The sequence below is a fragment of the Colobus angolensis genome, unplaced genomic scaffold, assembly GCF_000951035.1.
Source record: "Colobus angolensis palliatus isolate OR3802 unplaced genomic scaffold, Cang.pa_1.0 Scaffold264, whole genome shotgun sequence".
Taxonomy (NCBI): domain Eukaryota; kingdom Metazoa; phylum Chordata; class Mammalia; order Primates; family Cercopithecidae; genus Colobus; species Colobus angolensis.
In genome coordinates this window covers 236,895-253,856 of record NW_012115866.1, presented here as the reverse complement: position 1 = coordinate 253,856, position 16,962 = coordinate 236,895, and the positions used below count along the sequence as shown (strand labels likewise).

General features: G+C 44.0%; 1 protein-coding gene across 1 annotated transcript in view; it reads left to right on the top strand.

Moving 5' to 3' along the window:
- Window positions 1-16,962, top strand: part of CRTC3 (CREB regulated transcription coactivator 3) — a 131,350-nt gene that overhangs the window by 74,094 nt on the left and 40,294 nt on the right. Inside the window, exons 4-6 of the mRNA XM_011947416.1 lie at window positions 8,878-8,939; window positions 10,604-10,666; window positions 13,652-13,752. Coding sequence (XP_011802806.1) covers window positions 8,878-8,939; window positions 10,604-10,666; window positions 13,652-13,752 — 226 coding nt within the window. The remainder of the gene's footprint in view (window positions 1-8,877; window positions 8,940-10,603; window positions 10,667-13,651; window positions 13,753-16,962) is intronic.

Below are 16,962 nucleotides of genomic sequence, written 5' to 3'. Positions count from 1 at the left end.
AGCCTGGGGAACAGAGCAAGACTCCATCTCAAAAAAAAAAAAAAAAAAATTCTGATTTTTCCCTAGAATCCTCAAGTCTGAATTTTCAAACATTGTGAATTCAATCAAATATTTTAAAAGACACCGTGCAGAACAAATAGGTGCCTCATGGCTTGCCAGTTTCTTTAATATACCTCTTTTACGTTTCAGAGTGTCCTTTCTAGTTTTCTGGGATTTAGTATATGAATTCACCATCTTCTGATTCTCCTCCCCCAATTGCATGACAGCTTTTATTCTTCTTTCAGCTTTCCTCTTAACACACTACAGACTATTTTTCATTATTTTTAGGTTATTATAAAGAAATGGTTCCATATACTACTTTATTTACCTTGACCCAAGGCCCACTAATGTATAATAGTAAAACTGTAAAATCGGTCCTTTCATCTGCTGTTGTTATCAGTTGTTCTTGGGGGTGAGTGACAATTTCATGGTTGGAGGCCAACTCTTCTTCCCTTCTCTCTGCAGCCGTCATTTCACCAAGCTGATAATGTTCGGGGAACCCGCCATCACGGGCTGGTGGAGAGGCCATCCAGGAACCGCTTCCACCCCCTGCACCGAAGGTCTGGGGACAAGCCAGGGCGACAAATATCCTTTTTTACTCTTCAAAGGGAGTGTGCATTCTGAAATGTTTGAAAAGTGTTCAGGATTTATCTTCCCTGCAATTCTCCTTTGGCCTCAAAATCTTCATTTATCTGATGAAAGGAGGCAATACAAATAAATGAGTTGGAAACGAGAAACATCTCTGCAGTCAGCATTTGGAAACATCGCTGTAGGTGTTTATGATAGCATCAATAAAGTTCAGTTTAACGAAACAACAACAAAAACAACCTGTAATTCAGTCCCATTGCAGGGTGTTCTGAGCATTTTCTCCAGAAACTGGCCAAGTTAGAGTTAAACCTGACTTTGAATCAGGTTAGAGAGACTTAGTTTATCTAGCAAAAATGGACATACAGATATGTGATGTATTTGTATTTCTTTTGATCTGCTGACCCGCTTTTGGAACTTACAGATGAAATTTCATATGATTTTCTATTTGTGATGTTTCAAACTCAGTAAGTGATAACTAAAATAAACCCAGAATATAGGAAAATCTCATGCAGTGATGTAGAGTCACACCAAACTCTATGCTGTTAAGTAGAAATAAAGGAAAGGATATGGTGAATTCACCGGACAGTTTCATTTAATCAGTGCTGTTTATGGGGCGGCAGTGGTGGGTGCTGTTGTGCGACCAGCATTGTGCCGAAGGCTTTGGGAAACAGAACTGAGCTGGATTTTTTGGGAGAGGACACAGAAGTGTGCCAGGAGGGACCGTGCTCTCACTTCATTCTTCTCAGTACTCGGTCGCAGGGGGGAGGAAGGAGAAGAAAGGCGGGGTGGGTCTCGCTGCGGAGAGCTGAATTCCTGGCAGTGATGGTAGAGTTGGCTTCACAAGCCTAGAAACCAGGAAGTGGGGGCAGGGCACTCATGTTTACTGAGCACCTACCCATGCCAGGCACTGTGATGGGCAATTTATGTGTCATTTAGTCCTCAAAAACTCACTGAGTCGTTTATTTTTTTAACCCTCATTTTCTGATGAGGAAACTTGAGTGTGTGGTGAAGTAACTTGCTCAGGATTCAGACCAGGCCCAGGTGATGGCCCACCCTGTGCTCTACCCTCCCCATGCCACCTGCGTCCACTCGCAGTGAGGAGGACCTTGTACAAGGGAGCCAGGAGTTGTGGGGGCACCCTAGGGAAACCCCAACTTTTCTTGCCTTCAAGCTTCTTGCAGTTTTTAATCTATTTGGAGGCAAGGATAATGACCCCAGGGAATGTTTGTCTCTCCCCTTTTTCCCACCCCCAGGGACACACCACATTTGGTCCACAGAAGGACTGACTTCTGATTTTGTATATTATGTGGCTGTTATCAAGGAAAGTAAAGATGATAAATGATCTTGAGAATCTATTCTGGAATGTGTGATAACTTTGACACCGAATGAAAAAGGCAAAAGGAAATGGAGGCAATTCATCAGCAAATTTGCACATGTCAGGATGGAGTAGTACATCAAACCACTGTCCAAATTGCCAAGAATGTTCAGGCAAAAGACTTTGAGTGTTTCTTTGCTTGATTTAACAATGTATATTTTTTTGGCTGGTCACGGTGGCTCACGCCTGTAATCCCAACACTTTGGGAGGCTGAGGCAGGCAGATCATGAGGTCAGGAGATTGAGACCATCCTGGCTAACGTGGTGAAACCGCATCTCTACTAAAATTACAAAAAATTAGCCAGGCGTGGTGGCGGGCGCCTATAGTCCCAGGCTGAGGCAGGAGAATGGCGTGAACCTGGGAGGTGGAGTTTGCAGTGAGCCGAGATCGCGCCACTGCACTCCATCCTGGGCAACAGAGCAAGACTCTGTCTCAAAAAAAAAAAAAAACAGTGCATATTTTTTCAGTTCTCAGTTCCCTCTTTCTCTTGTCAGTGCTCTCATTTCTATATATTAGTTTAAACATTATGCTATATATGTATGTGTGTATGTATATGTGGCTATCTCAGATACTTTTGAAGTACAGTCTAAATGTATAAGCATACATATAGCTTTACTAGCCAAAATAGAGGAGGGTATTGAAGAAAAAAGAGTAGAATGTTCATTCTCTTACAAAAATTATTTGTTAACTATGTGCTAGTGGTCAGACACCGTTTTAGACATTTTAGTTCACTGTAACATTAAACAGCATGGCCCCTGACCTCAAGTTGCCCAGAGTTCAGTGGGAGAGGCTACTCAGCAAATAAGCAGCCATGGCAGGTATGGCGTCTGCAGGGAGGCAGCTCGGGCTGTGGGAGCACGTCAGAGGTGTAGCGTGAACCAGTCTGCGGAAACAAAAGAAGGCATCCTGGGGGAAAATCTGAGGCTTGAAGGTTAAGAAGTAAGAGGATAAAGTGTTCATTCAGCAGATATTTACCGAGCCCCTTCTCTGTGCCAGGCACTGTTCTAAGCATGGGGACCCAGTGATGAATAAGGAAGACATAGTTCCTGCTTTCTTGAGTTTACAGTCCTGTGGGAGATGACAGCAAACAGGCAGTAATAAAGGAAAATGGCTTTAGATGGTAATGATTGAGATTTAAGAGAGTAAAGCAGTTGGGAGGTATGTTCCAGGCAGAGGGAAGAGAATGTGGTGCAAAGTCCCAGAAAGGGAGATGACTTCTTGTGTTCAGGGGACCCTATCTCTTATGATAGGGTATAATCTGGCACTGTATGGATCAACTTGAGAGCATAAGCAAAGCTAGTCAACTCCTAAAGGAAGGGGAAGCAAAAACCAAGTTAATATGCAGAGAAATTAAAGTTGTTAGACAGTGTGAGTCAGATTCACTGATCACGAGCCATGTCTTTGTGGTCTCCTAAGCCCTTATATTGGGGTCCTAGGACTGGACATCTCTTGATGCAAAGAAAGTTCTTTAGCCCAGTCTCTTGAGGAATCAAGGGTCCGTGAAATGGGATGATTTTATTTTGGTGTTAATCTCTTCCAGAGAACTTAGAGGAGGAGGGCTGTGATTCCATCTTTGCTTTCACAGCCTTCATTCTGTTAGTTGTGAAATAATTTGCCTAAAATTGTGGCCTTGCACATTTGTCTATGACTTTTTAAATGAAGTTTCATCATTTGAAAGTATAAAACACTGGCTTGAACCTTTGTTAGAACAAAAGGAAAAAATCAGAATTCTCTTATTACAGCTGTTTCTCGGCTTGAGTGTTATTTAAGACACACTGGCTTAGACATGTGTTCTAAGGGTTCGCTCCTGTGATAGGGTGATCGCAAATAAAATCAACACGTTTAACAAATATTCTGGCTTCCTCTCAGAGTGGGCAGCCACAGCACACAGAGCTCTGGCACAGGAGATGCCTTCTGGAGTGGGCTTTGCCCTTGGCATGGGCGGCCACACAAGACCAAGACACAGCTGCAGCTGGGCCCTGGCCTAGCCCCACACAGGCAGAGGAGAGGCACTGCCAGGGCTTGCTTCTGGCTGGGGGCCTGGGCTTGGGCACTTGGAATAGAAGCTCTTCTGCCCTTCTGCAGCTGCGCAGTCTGTAGCAGCCCTTCTTACTCGCACTCCTCAAGGTTGGCGGATGTGCTGTGTCCCAAACACCATCGCTGAACTTCTGAACTATTAACATAAATTTATAGCAAATAAAATATTTTCTCAGACTTGTGGGTAACACACTGAGAAAGAAGGAGACATGCTGAAGAAACATAGAAAATGCCTTCCTCTAAAGGAAGTCAAGAGTTCACTAGCATGGAGGGTCATGAAGAGATGCTTAAGACCTACCAGAGTTAGGAATGATTCTCCTCTCTGGGCTGGGCCTTGCTTTGATTCTTTTCATCATAATGAGAGGAAAATGTTAGGACATTGGTTTGTAGGACACTGTTTCTTTGAAATGCATGGCCTATTACATTTGAGAAACACCATGCTCTCTATCTCCTCTCGGAGCCTGACCATATATATTAGGGCTCTGAAAAGTCCTGCAGTTAAGAAACTTCTCATCTTTAACCCAGGATTTCCAAAACTTAAGTGATCACAAAATCCAGCTTTTACCTAACACCCATCTTATCTTGAAGGACAAGGAAACATTAGTTTTTAGAATTTTAAGGGGTAAATATTCTGACTTCACAATACCACATGCAATCTATTTGCCTCTCATGTGCTGAGGGAAACAGGATGTTCTTATAAATGCAAGGACTAAAAAAGATGCCACTCATATCCTCCCTTACAGTTTCACTTTAAGATGCCTTCTAGTGGGACACAGTTGGAGGTAAAGGGACAAAAGGAAGTAGAATGACAAGAAACACATGGCTGAGAAATCAGGAAGGAGCCAAATTATGGCCAGTTTTCTGTATTCAATCTGAGCCTGAAACTTGTCGTGGTGGGTGGGTTCTATTAACCAGACTCTCAGTCCACTTACCCCACCAGCTGCATGGAAGTCCACAGGCATGCCCCACAAACCGTGTCCCTGGCAGAACACAGAGTTCCAGAGCAGGAGAGAAATGATTGGCTTCCAGGCTGCCCCGAGCCCTGCCCAGGTACCCTGACCGCAAAGGGACCGGAAGCCAAGAGAAGGGAACCCTGCGCCTGTTCACCCAGCTGCAGGTCAAGCAGCACAAAGAAAGGGACGGGGGCGGGTCTTGTTTTCAGCTTCTGTGACTCAGTAACCCCACCCACTGGTAAACGGGCCAGCTGATGTCCTCTCTTATCAGCAGATGAAGAGCTGCTCCCCTTCCTTTGGGGAAGAGTAAGAACTGTTCCTTCTAACACTCCGCAGGTTGAGAGGAACAGCAGTCCCTGTGTTGATGGATTGAAGCAGTAATTCAAGGAGGAAGATTTTCCTGCACAGAACTGCAGAGGCTTGGGGAGAGAGAGAGCAGACTGGGATGACTCTGAGATCCTAACCTGAGTGTCTTGGTAGAACGTGGCCTTACTAAATAAGATGGACTATAAGAAGAGGAACAGATTAAGGGGACAGTGATTGGTTGGATTTTTGGTAGAATTTGAGCTGTGTTTTGGCAGAGAAGTTGAGTAGGCAGTTGGAAATATGCATTTGGAGTTCACAAATTTAACTATTGGGAGCTGGAGGTATGGATTTATGAGTTACTGGACTGTGAGTGACAGTGGGGCTGAGGGAAGGATGGGATTGGCCAAAGCGAGCATGGAGGACGGGGGCTCTCCACCAGGAAGACGGGCACTGGCCCTGAAGCTCTTAGGAAACGCCTCCTAAAGCCCCTGTGCCCGGAGGTTCCCGCCACCCCCTCCACCTGCTCCCACTCTAGCTGGTGCCCAGTGATCCTGAGAGCATCCTGTGCCTCTCAGAGCAATGCAAGCAGGTTGGCCTGCGGCTCTGAGGCCACAAGACCCCAGGGAACATCAGGACGGAAGGCAGAGGGGCAGAGAGGCGTGCACAGAAGGATAAGAAAAGATCCATGTGAGTGTGGGGATTTTTTTTTTAAACTTTAATTTTTGTTTCCATCCATTGCAGCCACCTCTTCTTTGTTTATCTTTTTCATTATCCCTCCTCCCTGCCTTCCTTTTTTAAGTGGAAATCTTCTTGAGCCAAAGGCTTCACTAAGCTTAACTAAGGAAGCAACAGAGGAGGTGCTGATGTGGTTGTGAAAAGCCCTGTGGCCTGTGCTGCCCTTCCACTGGCACGCTGGCACCTGGCGGGGATGCCAGAAATGCTTCTTGAGTAAATGGCAAATTCAAGTTTATAAATAAGAGTGTTTCCTCTGTCTCAAGGTTGTGACTTAGGGCATGTCAGTGTTGTGGAGTAATTTAAAGCCACCTGAATGAAGTTTTCTGAAATTTTCCAAAGAACAAATAAGTTTTTTCTAGATTTCCTTGCGTTAACTGTAAGTGTGTAACATGAGTGGTTCTCTTGGGTTTTCAAATATTCACTAAATTAGATGAGATAGTAAAAATTAAGAGAGCTCGGAGGTCACATCTTTTAACTTTTGATGCCTCAACCTAATTATATTAAAAATTTCCAGGAATTTACTATATTTTCACATTGTTAATATCAGGAAGGTTACAATGCTAGCTCATACCTCAACATTGAAATCACCAACATTTGATCATTACGTGACTATTACACCACTGCATTCTAATTTGTATTATCAGTACTATGAAATCAGAGGTATTGAGTTTAAAGATGGCAGTGTACTGAGAAAAATGGTAAACTTCTACTTCCTGAAATTAAGTGTTTCTGAACACAGATTCATCCAATCTGCAGAAAAGAGAAAGGCAGATAACCACAGGTTCTGAGGCTCAGTGTTTCCTCCCTAATGGCGTGGCCAGCAGAAATACTGACAGGTTTTGTCTCTCATGGGCCTTCCTATTTATCACCTTTTCCTCTCCTGCCTCCTACTGTGGTCTCACCTCATCTGTACTTCATGTACGTTAAGCCTAATAGTGAATGTTGAAGAAATGTCTCTCTTTGGAAATTATCTGTTTTATTTTATCGATTTAAGGTCAAATTAAGACATAAGATAATGAGACTCGTCAAAGAAAACTAATACATAGACGATAAAACTTGCAATCCTAATGCTTCTCCTGGCAAAGAAGACATTTCCCACCAAATCACTAAGAACTCATGAGAGCCTCCATTTTCCTAATTCCAGATTCTGTATTTATTTGAGCTGCCCAGCCCAGGCCTGCAGGATAGGGGCCCACTCCTTCAAGGCTCCTGTTTCCTCCTGAGCCCGAGCCAATGATACCTTATAGCCTCCATCCTTCTTCCCAGAACACTCCAGGTACTATTTTCTATTTTCTGGGGGCATTTGGCATAGTTCACTGTTTTCTGAGAGGCAGCATAGCTTAGCGGAGAGCTCTCAGGCTTTGATGTCAGTGAGTTGTGGGTTTGACCCCTGATCCACCAGGCCTGCTATTGATCTTGGATTTCTCAGCTCTTCTAGAACTGAGCCTCAGTTTCTTCAGCTGTAAAATGGGGGAAATAGCTGCCTCTCAGGATTAAGATTAAATAAAGTGTGAACTCAGCACAGGCCTGGCACACAGTAGGTGCTTAGATATCTGTTTTCACATTTCTGTCTTAATGGGTAGCTTGTATCTTCTTTATTATGTCCACCTTAAGAAATAAAGGTTTGGGATGAAAAGTATTATTGGTAACTGCCGAATGTATATTTCATCTAATCAGCGATCCAGGAGACAAAAGGAATGGGCTTGGTTTGGGTGAGTGATAAGAAGGCAACGTTCCACATAGGAGAGGAGAGATAGGGGAAATGGCATTAGCAAAGGCAGAGGGGCAGGAAAATACAGGCTGTGTTTGTGGAACTCAGACAGCTGAAGGAAAGACAAGAGCAGCAGAGGCCATTGTCCCCAAATTGTGGAGCACCACAATTACTAAGCCAGTAAGTTTTGATTTTGCCTTTTAGGCTGAACAAAATCATTGAAGATTTCTTACCAAAATAATATGATTAACAGTGTCTTCAGAAGGCTATTGTGTGTGAACAGTTAACTAAACGAATGAAAACAATGCCTCTCTGCTCGGTGTGTAGTGCAGCATCCCATTTGTGTCTCCACGCGTCCGGAATATGCTCTAAGCCATGCTAGACCCCGTGAACAATACAACATTGATAAGACAGTGCCCCCAATAACACTGGAAAGTTTACGTTTCTTCACACATCTAATGCGCCTCTTTTTTGGTTATAAATACCAGGAACCCACCTTAACTTAAAAACAGAAAATGTATTGGCATATGTCACTGGAAGCTCAAGGGCTAGATCCAAGGAGTCATATAATATCATTGAGACCTACCTCTGAGGTACCACTTCTGAGATGACTTCAGGCATGACAGATAGGCTTTCTCCAAGGGGAGACCCCCAGGTTCAGAAGGCCCTCGGGCTCACCACCCCTATTGGGGCACTCCTTTTTTTCCACTCAAAAGCACTCTCCTTGGTTCTGTTTGTGTCGTGAACCTATCCCTGAGCCAAACACTGTTTCCAGGGGCTAAAGTACCTAGACTAGAATCCTGGGCCTGGGTTCCTCATGTGTGGCACAGAGGGAATGGCAACGTTACCAGGTTTGGAGCAAGAGTGGAGACAGTTCCTGAAAACAAAAGGTGCCAGGCGGGTAAAACATAATAAACACCCCACAAAAAATCATGCAAAGAAAACACTGGTTAGAAGACAGCAGAATAGGCTGTCCTTGAGGCAGGGTGATAAGAGAAAGCATGAAGGAAGAGCTGTCAGGTACAGGGATAAAGAGCCAAAAACTCAGTTGTTTTAACTATCCGTGAGTCCACCTTGCTAATTCTGCTTCAACTTTCCATTAATTTGTATTTTTCCTTTATTAAAAATTCTACTTTGATGGTAGTGCTTTTGGAGTCAATTATTCCTCACAGCCTCTGGATGAGAGTTGGCCAAGGTAAGCAAGCCATACTTTAAAAGATATGATGGGCATGTGTTATTTTTAGATAATTTCACTTAACTTTATCCACTTTGAATGTTGTTTGGAAATTGCTAATATAAAGCATAGAATCCTGTTTTCTCTTATAACATTTAAATTCAGTGGGAGGATCACTTGAGACCAGGAGTTTTGAGGCTGTAGTGTGCGATGATGGGGCCTATGAATAGCTACTGCACTCCAGCCTGGGCAGCATAGCAAGATGCCATCTCTTAAAAACAAAAACAAAAAACACCTTATTGACTGGGCACGGTGGCTCACGCCTGTAATTCCCGTACTTTGGGACGCTGAGGTGGGCGGATCATGAGGTCAGGAGATTGAGACCATCCTGGCCAACATGATGAAACCCCGTCTCTACTAAAAAATACAAAAATTAGCTGGGCGTGAGGATGTGTGCGTGTAATCCCAGCTACTTGGGAGGCTGAAGCAGGAGAATTGCTTGAACCAGAGGGTCGGAGGTTGCAGCGAGCCGAGATCACGCCACAGCACTCCAGCCTGGTAACAGAGTGAGACTCCATCTCAAAAAACAAAAACAGAAACAAACACCTAAGCATTTCCAACGGTAGGCTTATACGAAAGTCTAAAATGAAAAGTTATTTAAAGAAATCTAGATCTTCATATTTAAAACCAAATAGAAACACATTTGGAATATGTTTACCAGCAGAATACTCAGATATGGCATTCTTATGTTTGAGACTTAGAAAAATAAGCATTTTTTCTCAGAATGTCTTAGTAAGCTGCTGAAAAGGACAAAAGACTCTTAAAATGGTAATTTGCACAGTGTGTTTGATTTAAGATCTCTTTGAGTATTTTTGTACCCAATACAGAGGTTAACAGAAAATAGAATTAACTGAGAAAAAGCCCCTGCAGCATCTGTTGTGTGCCTAGTATCATTTTTAGATCACCAAGTCAGATTTAGGAGGCATTTAAAATGTGTGTATCAAAAATATTTAGCTCTCCGGATTGAAGTCTACTCTCCATCCATTCTCTGGGCAAATACTGACTGAGCACTTACTGTGTATACTGTAGTCTGGGTCTGGGGAAGGAAATAAAGATGGGTAAAAGTGCGTCCCCACCTCAGGTAGGTTTTCCGCCACCCTCAAGAATCTTGGGATCCAGGGTTGTAGAATAAATACAATATTTTATTACATCAGTAAAAGGCATCTCCAAACTGATATTTTTCTTTTATGTATCCAAGAAATGTCTTCTGCTTTTCAGAGCACCAGGATTGGCTAGACTTAATATTTTCATACCCTGGGCAACTGTAACAATTCTGTTCCTCTTCATGGCCATTGGTAGGGGAATAAAAAATTTTTGCATCCAAGATTGCCAAGGCTCCTCCTACATGTATACTGAACTCCTCATCTGCCCAGCTAGCTAATCCTGTTCCTTATGGGTTTGTAGTAGTTTTTATACTGGAAATCAAAGATCACAGGACTGGACGGATCATTGAGTCTTACCTCATTTTAACAATGATGAGCAAAATGAGCGAGGTGTGCGGTATTTTTAAGTGACTTGCAGAGCAAGGTGAGTAGAAGAGCCAGTTCTCAAATGCAAGTGCTGAGGCCCTCCTTTGCTGTTGTGGATTGACTTCTTTTCCTTTTATGTTGTTCTGGTTTTTAAAGGCAGCAGCCTCCTTGGAAAGACGAAAAGCATCCTGGGTTTAGGCTGACATCTGCACTTAACAGGTACATGGGTTGTTTCCTGGTAGGAGTAGATTTTAAAGCAATTTAACTGTCCTGATATTTTTTACATAGCAGCCAGTTGCCAGAGTGTGTTTATGTAAGCTGTGTTGATACATGTTCAAAACAAAACCCACCATTTTTTGAGTGTCTACAGGGGGCAGTATGGAGCACACGAGGTCTGGGATGAGACTACTAGGGTTTGCGTCTTACTGTATGACCTTGAGCAGATTTTTTAACTTCTGATTGCCTCAGTTTACTCATTTGAAAAATGGAGATAATGGTACCTAGATCATGGGTTGGTTGTGAGGGTTGAACAAGATAAGACCTGGGAAGCATACGTGCTGAATAAACATCAGCTATTATCGTGATCACTTTGGGCCAGACTCTAGGAGTAAGAGTTCCACCTCAGTCATTTTTTTCAATCCTGACAACACCCTACAAGAATGAGTATTATTTTCCATTCTAAAAGGTTAAGTGAGTTGTTTAAGGGCTTTAGCTAATAGATGAAGGACTAGGATTGAGAAAAGAAAAAAAAAAAGCAACTGAGCACAGTGGTTCACACCTGTAGTCCCAACATTTTGGGAGGCTGAGGCCAGAGGATCACGTGAGCCCAGCAGTTTGAGGCCAGCCTGGGCAAGATGGTGAGACCCTGTCTCTATGAAAAAAAAAAAAGGTGGGGGCGTGGTGGCACATGCCTGTGGTTCCAGCTACTTAGGAGGCTGAGATGGGGAGAATCACCTGATCCCAAGGAGGCTGAGGCTGCAGTGAGCCCTGTTTGCGCCATTGCACTCCAGCCTGGGCAACAGAGACGCTGTCTCAAAATAAAAAAGAAACCTGATGAATGGTGCAAAATTTTAAATATTTTTTTATTTTATATTATTATTATTTTTTTGAGACAGTCTTGCTGTCTCAAAACAGAAGTGTTGTAAAAGGCCTGTGGTGCCCATCCTCAGCTTCACTCATTATCAGCATTCTGCCAGTCTCTCCAAACCTACCTCCCACCCCAGTCACATGATTGGCTAGATATAGTATCGTACCTGGAAATATCTCCAGCAGTGTAAGGCCAACGAGAACCTTTTTAAAAAAATATAACCACAATGCCGCTATTACACTTAACAAAATTAAAAAATAACTCCTTAATATAATTTAATGCCCGGTCTATATTTAGATTTTCCCACTTGGGCTCTGCATTTGTTTGATATTCTCTCAAGTCTCTGAATCTAGGCTGGAATCTGAACCCAGGTCTCTCTGATCTCAGTGGCCATGCTCCTTCTGTTGCACTATGGGTTCTGCCCTTGTCTGCCTCTTCCCTGCCTCTTCCCTCCTCTGAAGCCACGTGGCTTCATAGCCACCTGAGGCTGTCACTGGAATGAACCACAAAGAAGCACTGTAGGCTAATGAAGTTGTTTACCGGTTCTTTTTATGGCCAACAGTTTGACCTTATGATGAGATAAATAAATAATCATCTCTTGCAACCAAAGCTGTGTAGACATTGAAGCTATCTGGGAGAATTTCAGAAATTTGCTATACGTTAGTGGCTCCAACATGTTCTCTTAGTACCACTTTACAGTCTTAAAAAACATGGAGGCCTGGTGCAGTGGCTCATGCCTGTAATTCCAGCACTTTGGGAGGCCAAGGCGGGCAAATCACCCGAGGTCAGGAGTTCAAGACCAGCCTGGTCAACATGGTGAAACCCCGTTTCTACTAAAAATACAGAAATTAGCCAGGCGTGGTAGTGGGTGCCTGTAATCCCAGCTATTTGAGAGGCTGAGGCAGGAGAATCGCTTGAACCTGGGAGGCGGAGGTTGCAGTGAGCACCACTGCACTGCAGCCTGGGCAACCAGAGCGAAATTTCATCTCAAAAAGTAATACTAATAAAATAAAATAAAAGGCTGGGCGCAGTGGCTCATGCCTGTAATCCCAGCACTTTGATAGGCTGAGGCAGGTGGATCACCTGAGGTCGGGAGTTCGAGACCAGCCTGGCCAACATGGTGAAACCCTGTCTCTACTAAAAATAGAAAAGTTAGTTGGGCATGGTGACGCATGTCTATAATCCCAGCTACTCGGGAGGCTGAGGGAGAAGAATTTCTTGGACGCGGGAGGCGGAGGTTGCAGTGAGCTGAGATCACACCACTGCACTCCAGCCTGGGCAACAGAGTGAGACTGTCTCAAAAAAATAACAATAAAATAAAATACAATAAAATCGAGACCCTCAAAGAGTATTTGTTTACGTGAGAATATCTATTGATATTAGAAATTAAATTGAGAGATTTTTTTAAAGATACTAGTGAATTAAAAAATAAATTAATAGCCCATTATACATTAATGTAAATTGTATCTTTTTGAAAAGAAACACAAAAAAAGTTTTGAAAATAGTGGCAATGTTCACCTTTTACAGATCCCTCCAAGGCAGCTGGGTTGTCTGCTCCCGTGCTTAGCGGTGGGGGCATCACACCTCACATGGCTGCTGGGGAAGCCCGCCGTGCTTGGCAGAGGCAAGAGTGAAAAACAGAGGACACTTCACTGTCATTTTGAAAGTAGGCTTGACCTCACCTGCTTCCTGGAAGGGTTTTGCGAACCACTGCTCTAAGTGACCCTTTACTTAGGAACAGCTGCTCTCAGGTGGAGAAAACCTAGTATAGCCACAGGCTAAACTGGCCACAGCCGGCTTCTGAGCTGGGAAGAATAGGGGCTCTTAGACGGAAGCCGTGCATCCGAGGCCCGCCTTTGTCGAACTCGATCGCCATGCTGTCAGCTTCAGCATATGAGGCGGTATGAGTCTAAAGTAAAATATTCTGGAGTGTGGGTGATCCTCAGAGGCTGTTATTGATATAAAGAACTTCAGGTAGGTCCTAACCCCTTATATGATGGATGATTACGAATCAGTTATTCTTGCCTTCTTTCCTGTTGGTAATATTCAACAAAGACTATTGCATTTTCACTAAGGAAAATGGATTTTCAGCCAGACTCTCTCCTCCCCCTCCTTAGGACCAATTCTGATTCTGCTCTTCACACGAGTGCTCTGAGCACCAAGCCCCAGGACCCCTATGGAGGAGGGGGCCAGTCGGCCTGGCCTGCCCCATACATGGGTAAGACACACAGGCCACTGCTGACAGCAGCTGTGCTTGCTCATTCTGTCCTAGGGCCTGAGGGAAAGAGAAGCTGAAGTGGTGTTTGCACTTCCCAGATCAGTGGTCTTAGAGAGGCGGCTCGTGGCAGGGAAGCGTGTGTGTCCATGATGCAGTCAGGATGGATGGAGCTCCCGGCATCCCCTGCCTCTGCCCTGCTCCCTCCACAGCACGCTCTCCCTGTTGGCGTCTCTTGGCCCTCTTCTGGGCACCCGTCATCTTCCAATAACTTTCTAACTGGTCTCCTGATTTCTAGTCTCACATCCCTTCAATCCAGTTTTATGTTAGGTTCCCCAAGAGTCCTCTTTCCCCACCCAGGATCTGAACAAACTGAGAAATAAAACCAGAAGTGACAGACAGAGCTAGGTATCACCTTTATTACTAATAAGACCAGGTTGGAGGAAGTGACTGTCTCTGTAGGTCGGTGGGCCTGTTGAGACTGAACCCCAGCGTGAGGCTCACTCCCCCTGAGTGGCCGGCAGCACTGGCCAGTGTGATCCCTTGGGAGGAGGGGTCAGGCAAGCCTGGGGGAGGGAAGGGTGGAGCAGAGGCCTGCTGCCTGAGGGAAGGCATGCCGTTGAGAAGGGGAAGAGGAGACCAGACTGGAACTGTGCATCACCTGCTCAGTTGCCCCCCTGGCCAGTGTGAGTAAGGGGGTGGAAAGAGGCCAGGAGTAACCCGGAGTGGGGAAGAGGCCCATTCATGCCATCTCACAGCTCTGCTTCCAGAGTGAACCCAAACCTGATCATCTTGCTCTCCCACTTAAAATCCTCAATGCCAACCCCTCACCTTCAGGAGAAAGAGCCCAGATCTTCTTTGGAATGACATGAGCCCCAAGGCCTGGCCCCTGTCTGCCTCTCTCCCTTTTCTCTCTGCTCCCCCGCCTCACACCCAAGGTAGCCATGCGAATCCCTTTGGGTTCTACTAGTGTGTCTTCCTGTTCCTGTCTCTTCCTCTTTCACTCACTCCTGGCCTTCCTGGCCAACCTTAGCTCGTGTGTATACTCATGGCTGTGGAGCCATCCTTGACCTTCCTCCCTCTCAGCTCAGAGTTACCGTGTCCTTCTGACATCCCAGACTGCTCTCTTAGCACCTGTAATACTTGGCTGCTTTTTTATGTGAACATGCATCTCTCTCTGCTCAGTGTAGATTTCTTGAAGGCAGCATCTTAATGGTCTTGTTCTCTCCAGCCCCTAGCACAGTGCCCAGCACAGAGGAGCCCGTACTGATGGAGAAGTGTGAAGAATCACACACTGGCTCACATGTGCACAGCATTTGCCAAAATACCCTCTCGGTGCTGGCACCTGACCTGTACATGAAGTGAGGCTGGTCATTCAGACACATTTCAAGTCTACCTTTCTGGGGTTTATAATCTAGAAAGAACAATGGTCTTGAATTATCCATTCCATATGCAGACTGACTCTTGCCCAGAAACTTTCAGGGCTGTGTATTTGTTCTTGAAACAGGAATAAATACATCTTTAGCCAAGAAACCAGCTTTTCTGGTTTTCTTTGCTTTTTGGAGAATTTAAAGCCTAAATGGCCTGTGTTCCTTCTAGGAGAACATTCATGATCTTATTTCTTTGTATATAGCAGGGACAGGATTGAATAATAATTGTTGCTATATTTGTTCTATTGGTGCAATTTGGAGAAGACTACATTTGCTTAAATGATTGTTTGCTTGTAAACTATGAGAGCTTTCAGAATTGGTTAGGGACATCTACCCACGCTTCCATACATGGGAATATGAAAGTTGGCATTGATGTTGGAATTGGATATGGGTCCACTGCTCACTGCTTAGAGGAGCAGGGTGTGTGGGAAGAGGGATTAGTTTAGTTTCAGGATAGGTAGAGATGGGAGTATGTAAACAAAGCCTAAAAAAAGCAGAAACTGTAATCAGTGGGGGCGCCTGTGAGCACAGCAGGATCCTAATCTCCATGGACTCGGAGCCAGCTAGACAGACAGATTTTTATCCTGGAGCCCCTGCATTTCTGCCTCTGCCACTCCTTTCATTTACACTGCCCTCTGCAAAGTTTACGCTTCTCTAGAAAGGGCTTAAAGGCCTAGAGAACCAAGGGAATCACAGGTAATTCAAGTGAGGATTTTTTGATGCTTGCATGCCAAGAAAAAGAAAGTAACTAAAGAAAGCAATTACCTGAGTTGAAGTATTCATGCTGAGCGATGTAGCCTCTGAGAGAAGAGATGAGAAGTGTCAGAAAGGGTAAGTGAGGATGGAATAAGAAAAGCAAAGGAATGTAAACATTGGTCCAGGTAGACAGAGCAATCAGAAAAACAGGAAGAAAGAAAGAAATCCTGGAACAGGGTTCCTGCTTGAGAATCATGATGGTCTCTCCTTTTCAAATCAGCAGTTAGAAATTGTTGGGCTACAATATTTGAAAACCATGGAGGGTGGGCTGGCCTCCAGCACAGATGTCTGAACTGTGTGCCTGCTCCTGCAGTTGCCTTGCAAGTATAGCAGAACTCAGAAACACATCCTAATATGGATGTGTTTACATGGGAAAGCCAGTGTTTAAAATATTATTCAAGTCTCCAAGGATGGAAATTATTTCTGGAGAATTATATTTGTTGGTGGGAGCTATTTTAAATAGTTTCATGTATTTTCCTCCTGTATTTCATTAAAGTTTTTCATTTTCTTTCCTTTTGGATTTTAAAAATATCAACTAGCTTTGCAAAAAGGTATTTCTTATAGGACCAACCAAATAAAGATTTAAAAAGTGATGGGAAAATATAATTGAAGCCCAAAACTGGGTTCTATGTTAGAAGCAATAATAGCTGTTCTTTCCCTGGGAATCTCTCCTGAGCAGAATGATGTAGCCACACTTTTTTGTTATTGTTGTTGTTGTTGCTGTTGCTGTGAGCCGATGATGAGAGCATCTGCTCATAGCTTAACTACATGAGCAGTAAGCTATGATACATTCATGAGTGGAGATTTGTGTCACAAGAAAACAAAGCCTGATACATGTTGAGTAATTTTCATAATGGCTATTGAGTTGCATGACAATTAGGCATAAATGATAAGCAGTTGGTATAAATGACAGAAATAAATTTTTATGGAGCCAAACAAGATTTTTATTTTTATTTTTTATTTTTTATTTATTTATTTTTTTTGAGATGGAGTCTGGCTCTGTCTCCCAGGCTGGAGTGCAGTGGCC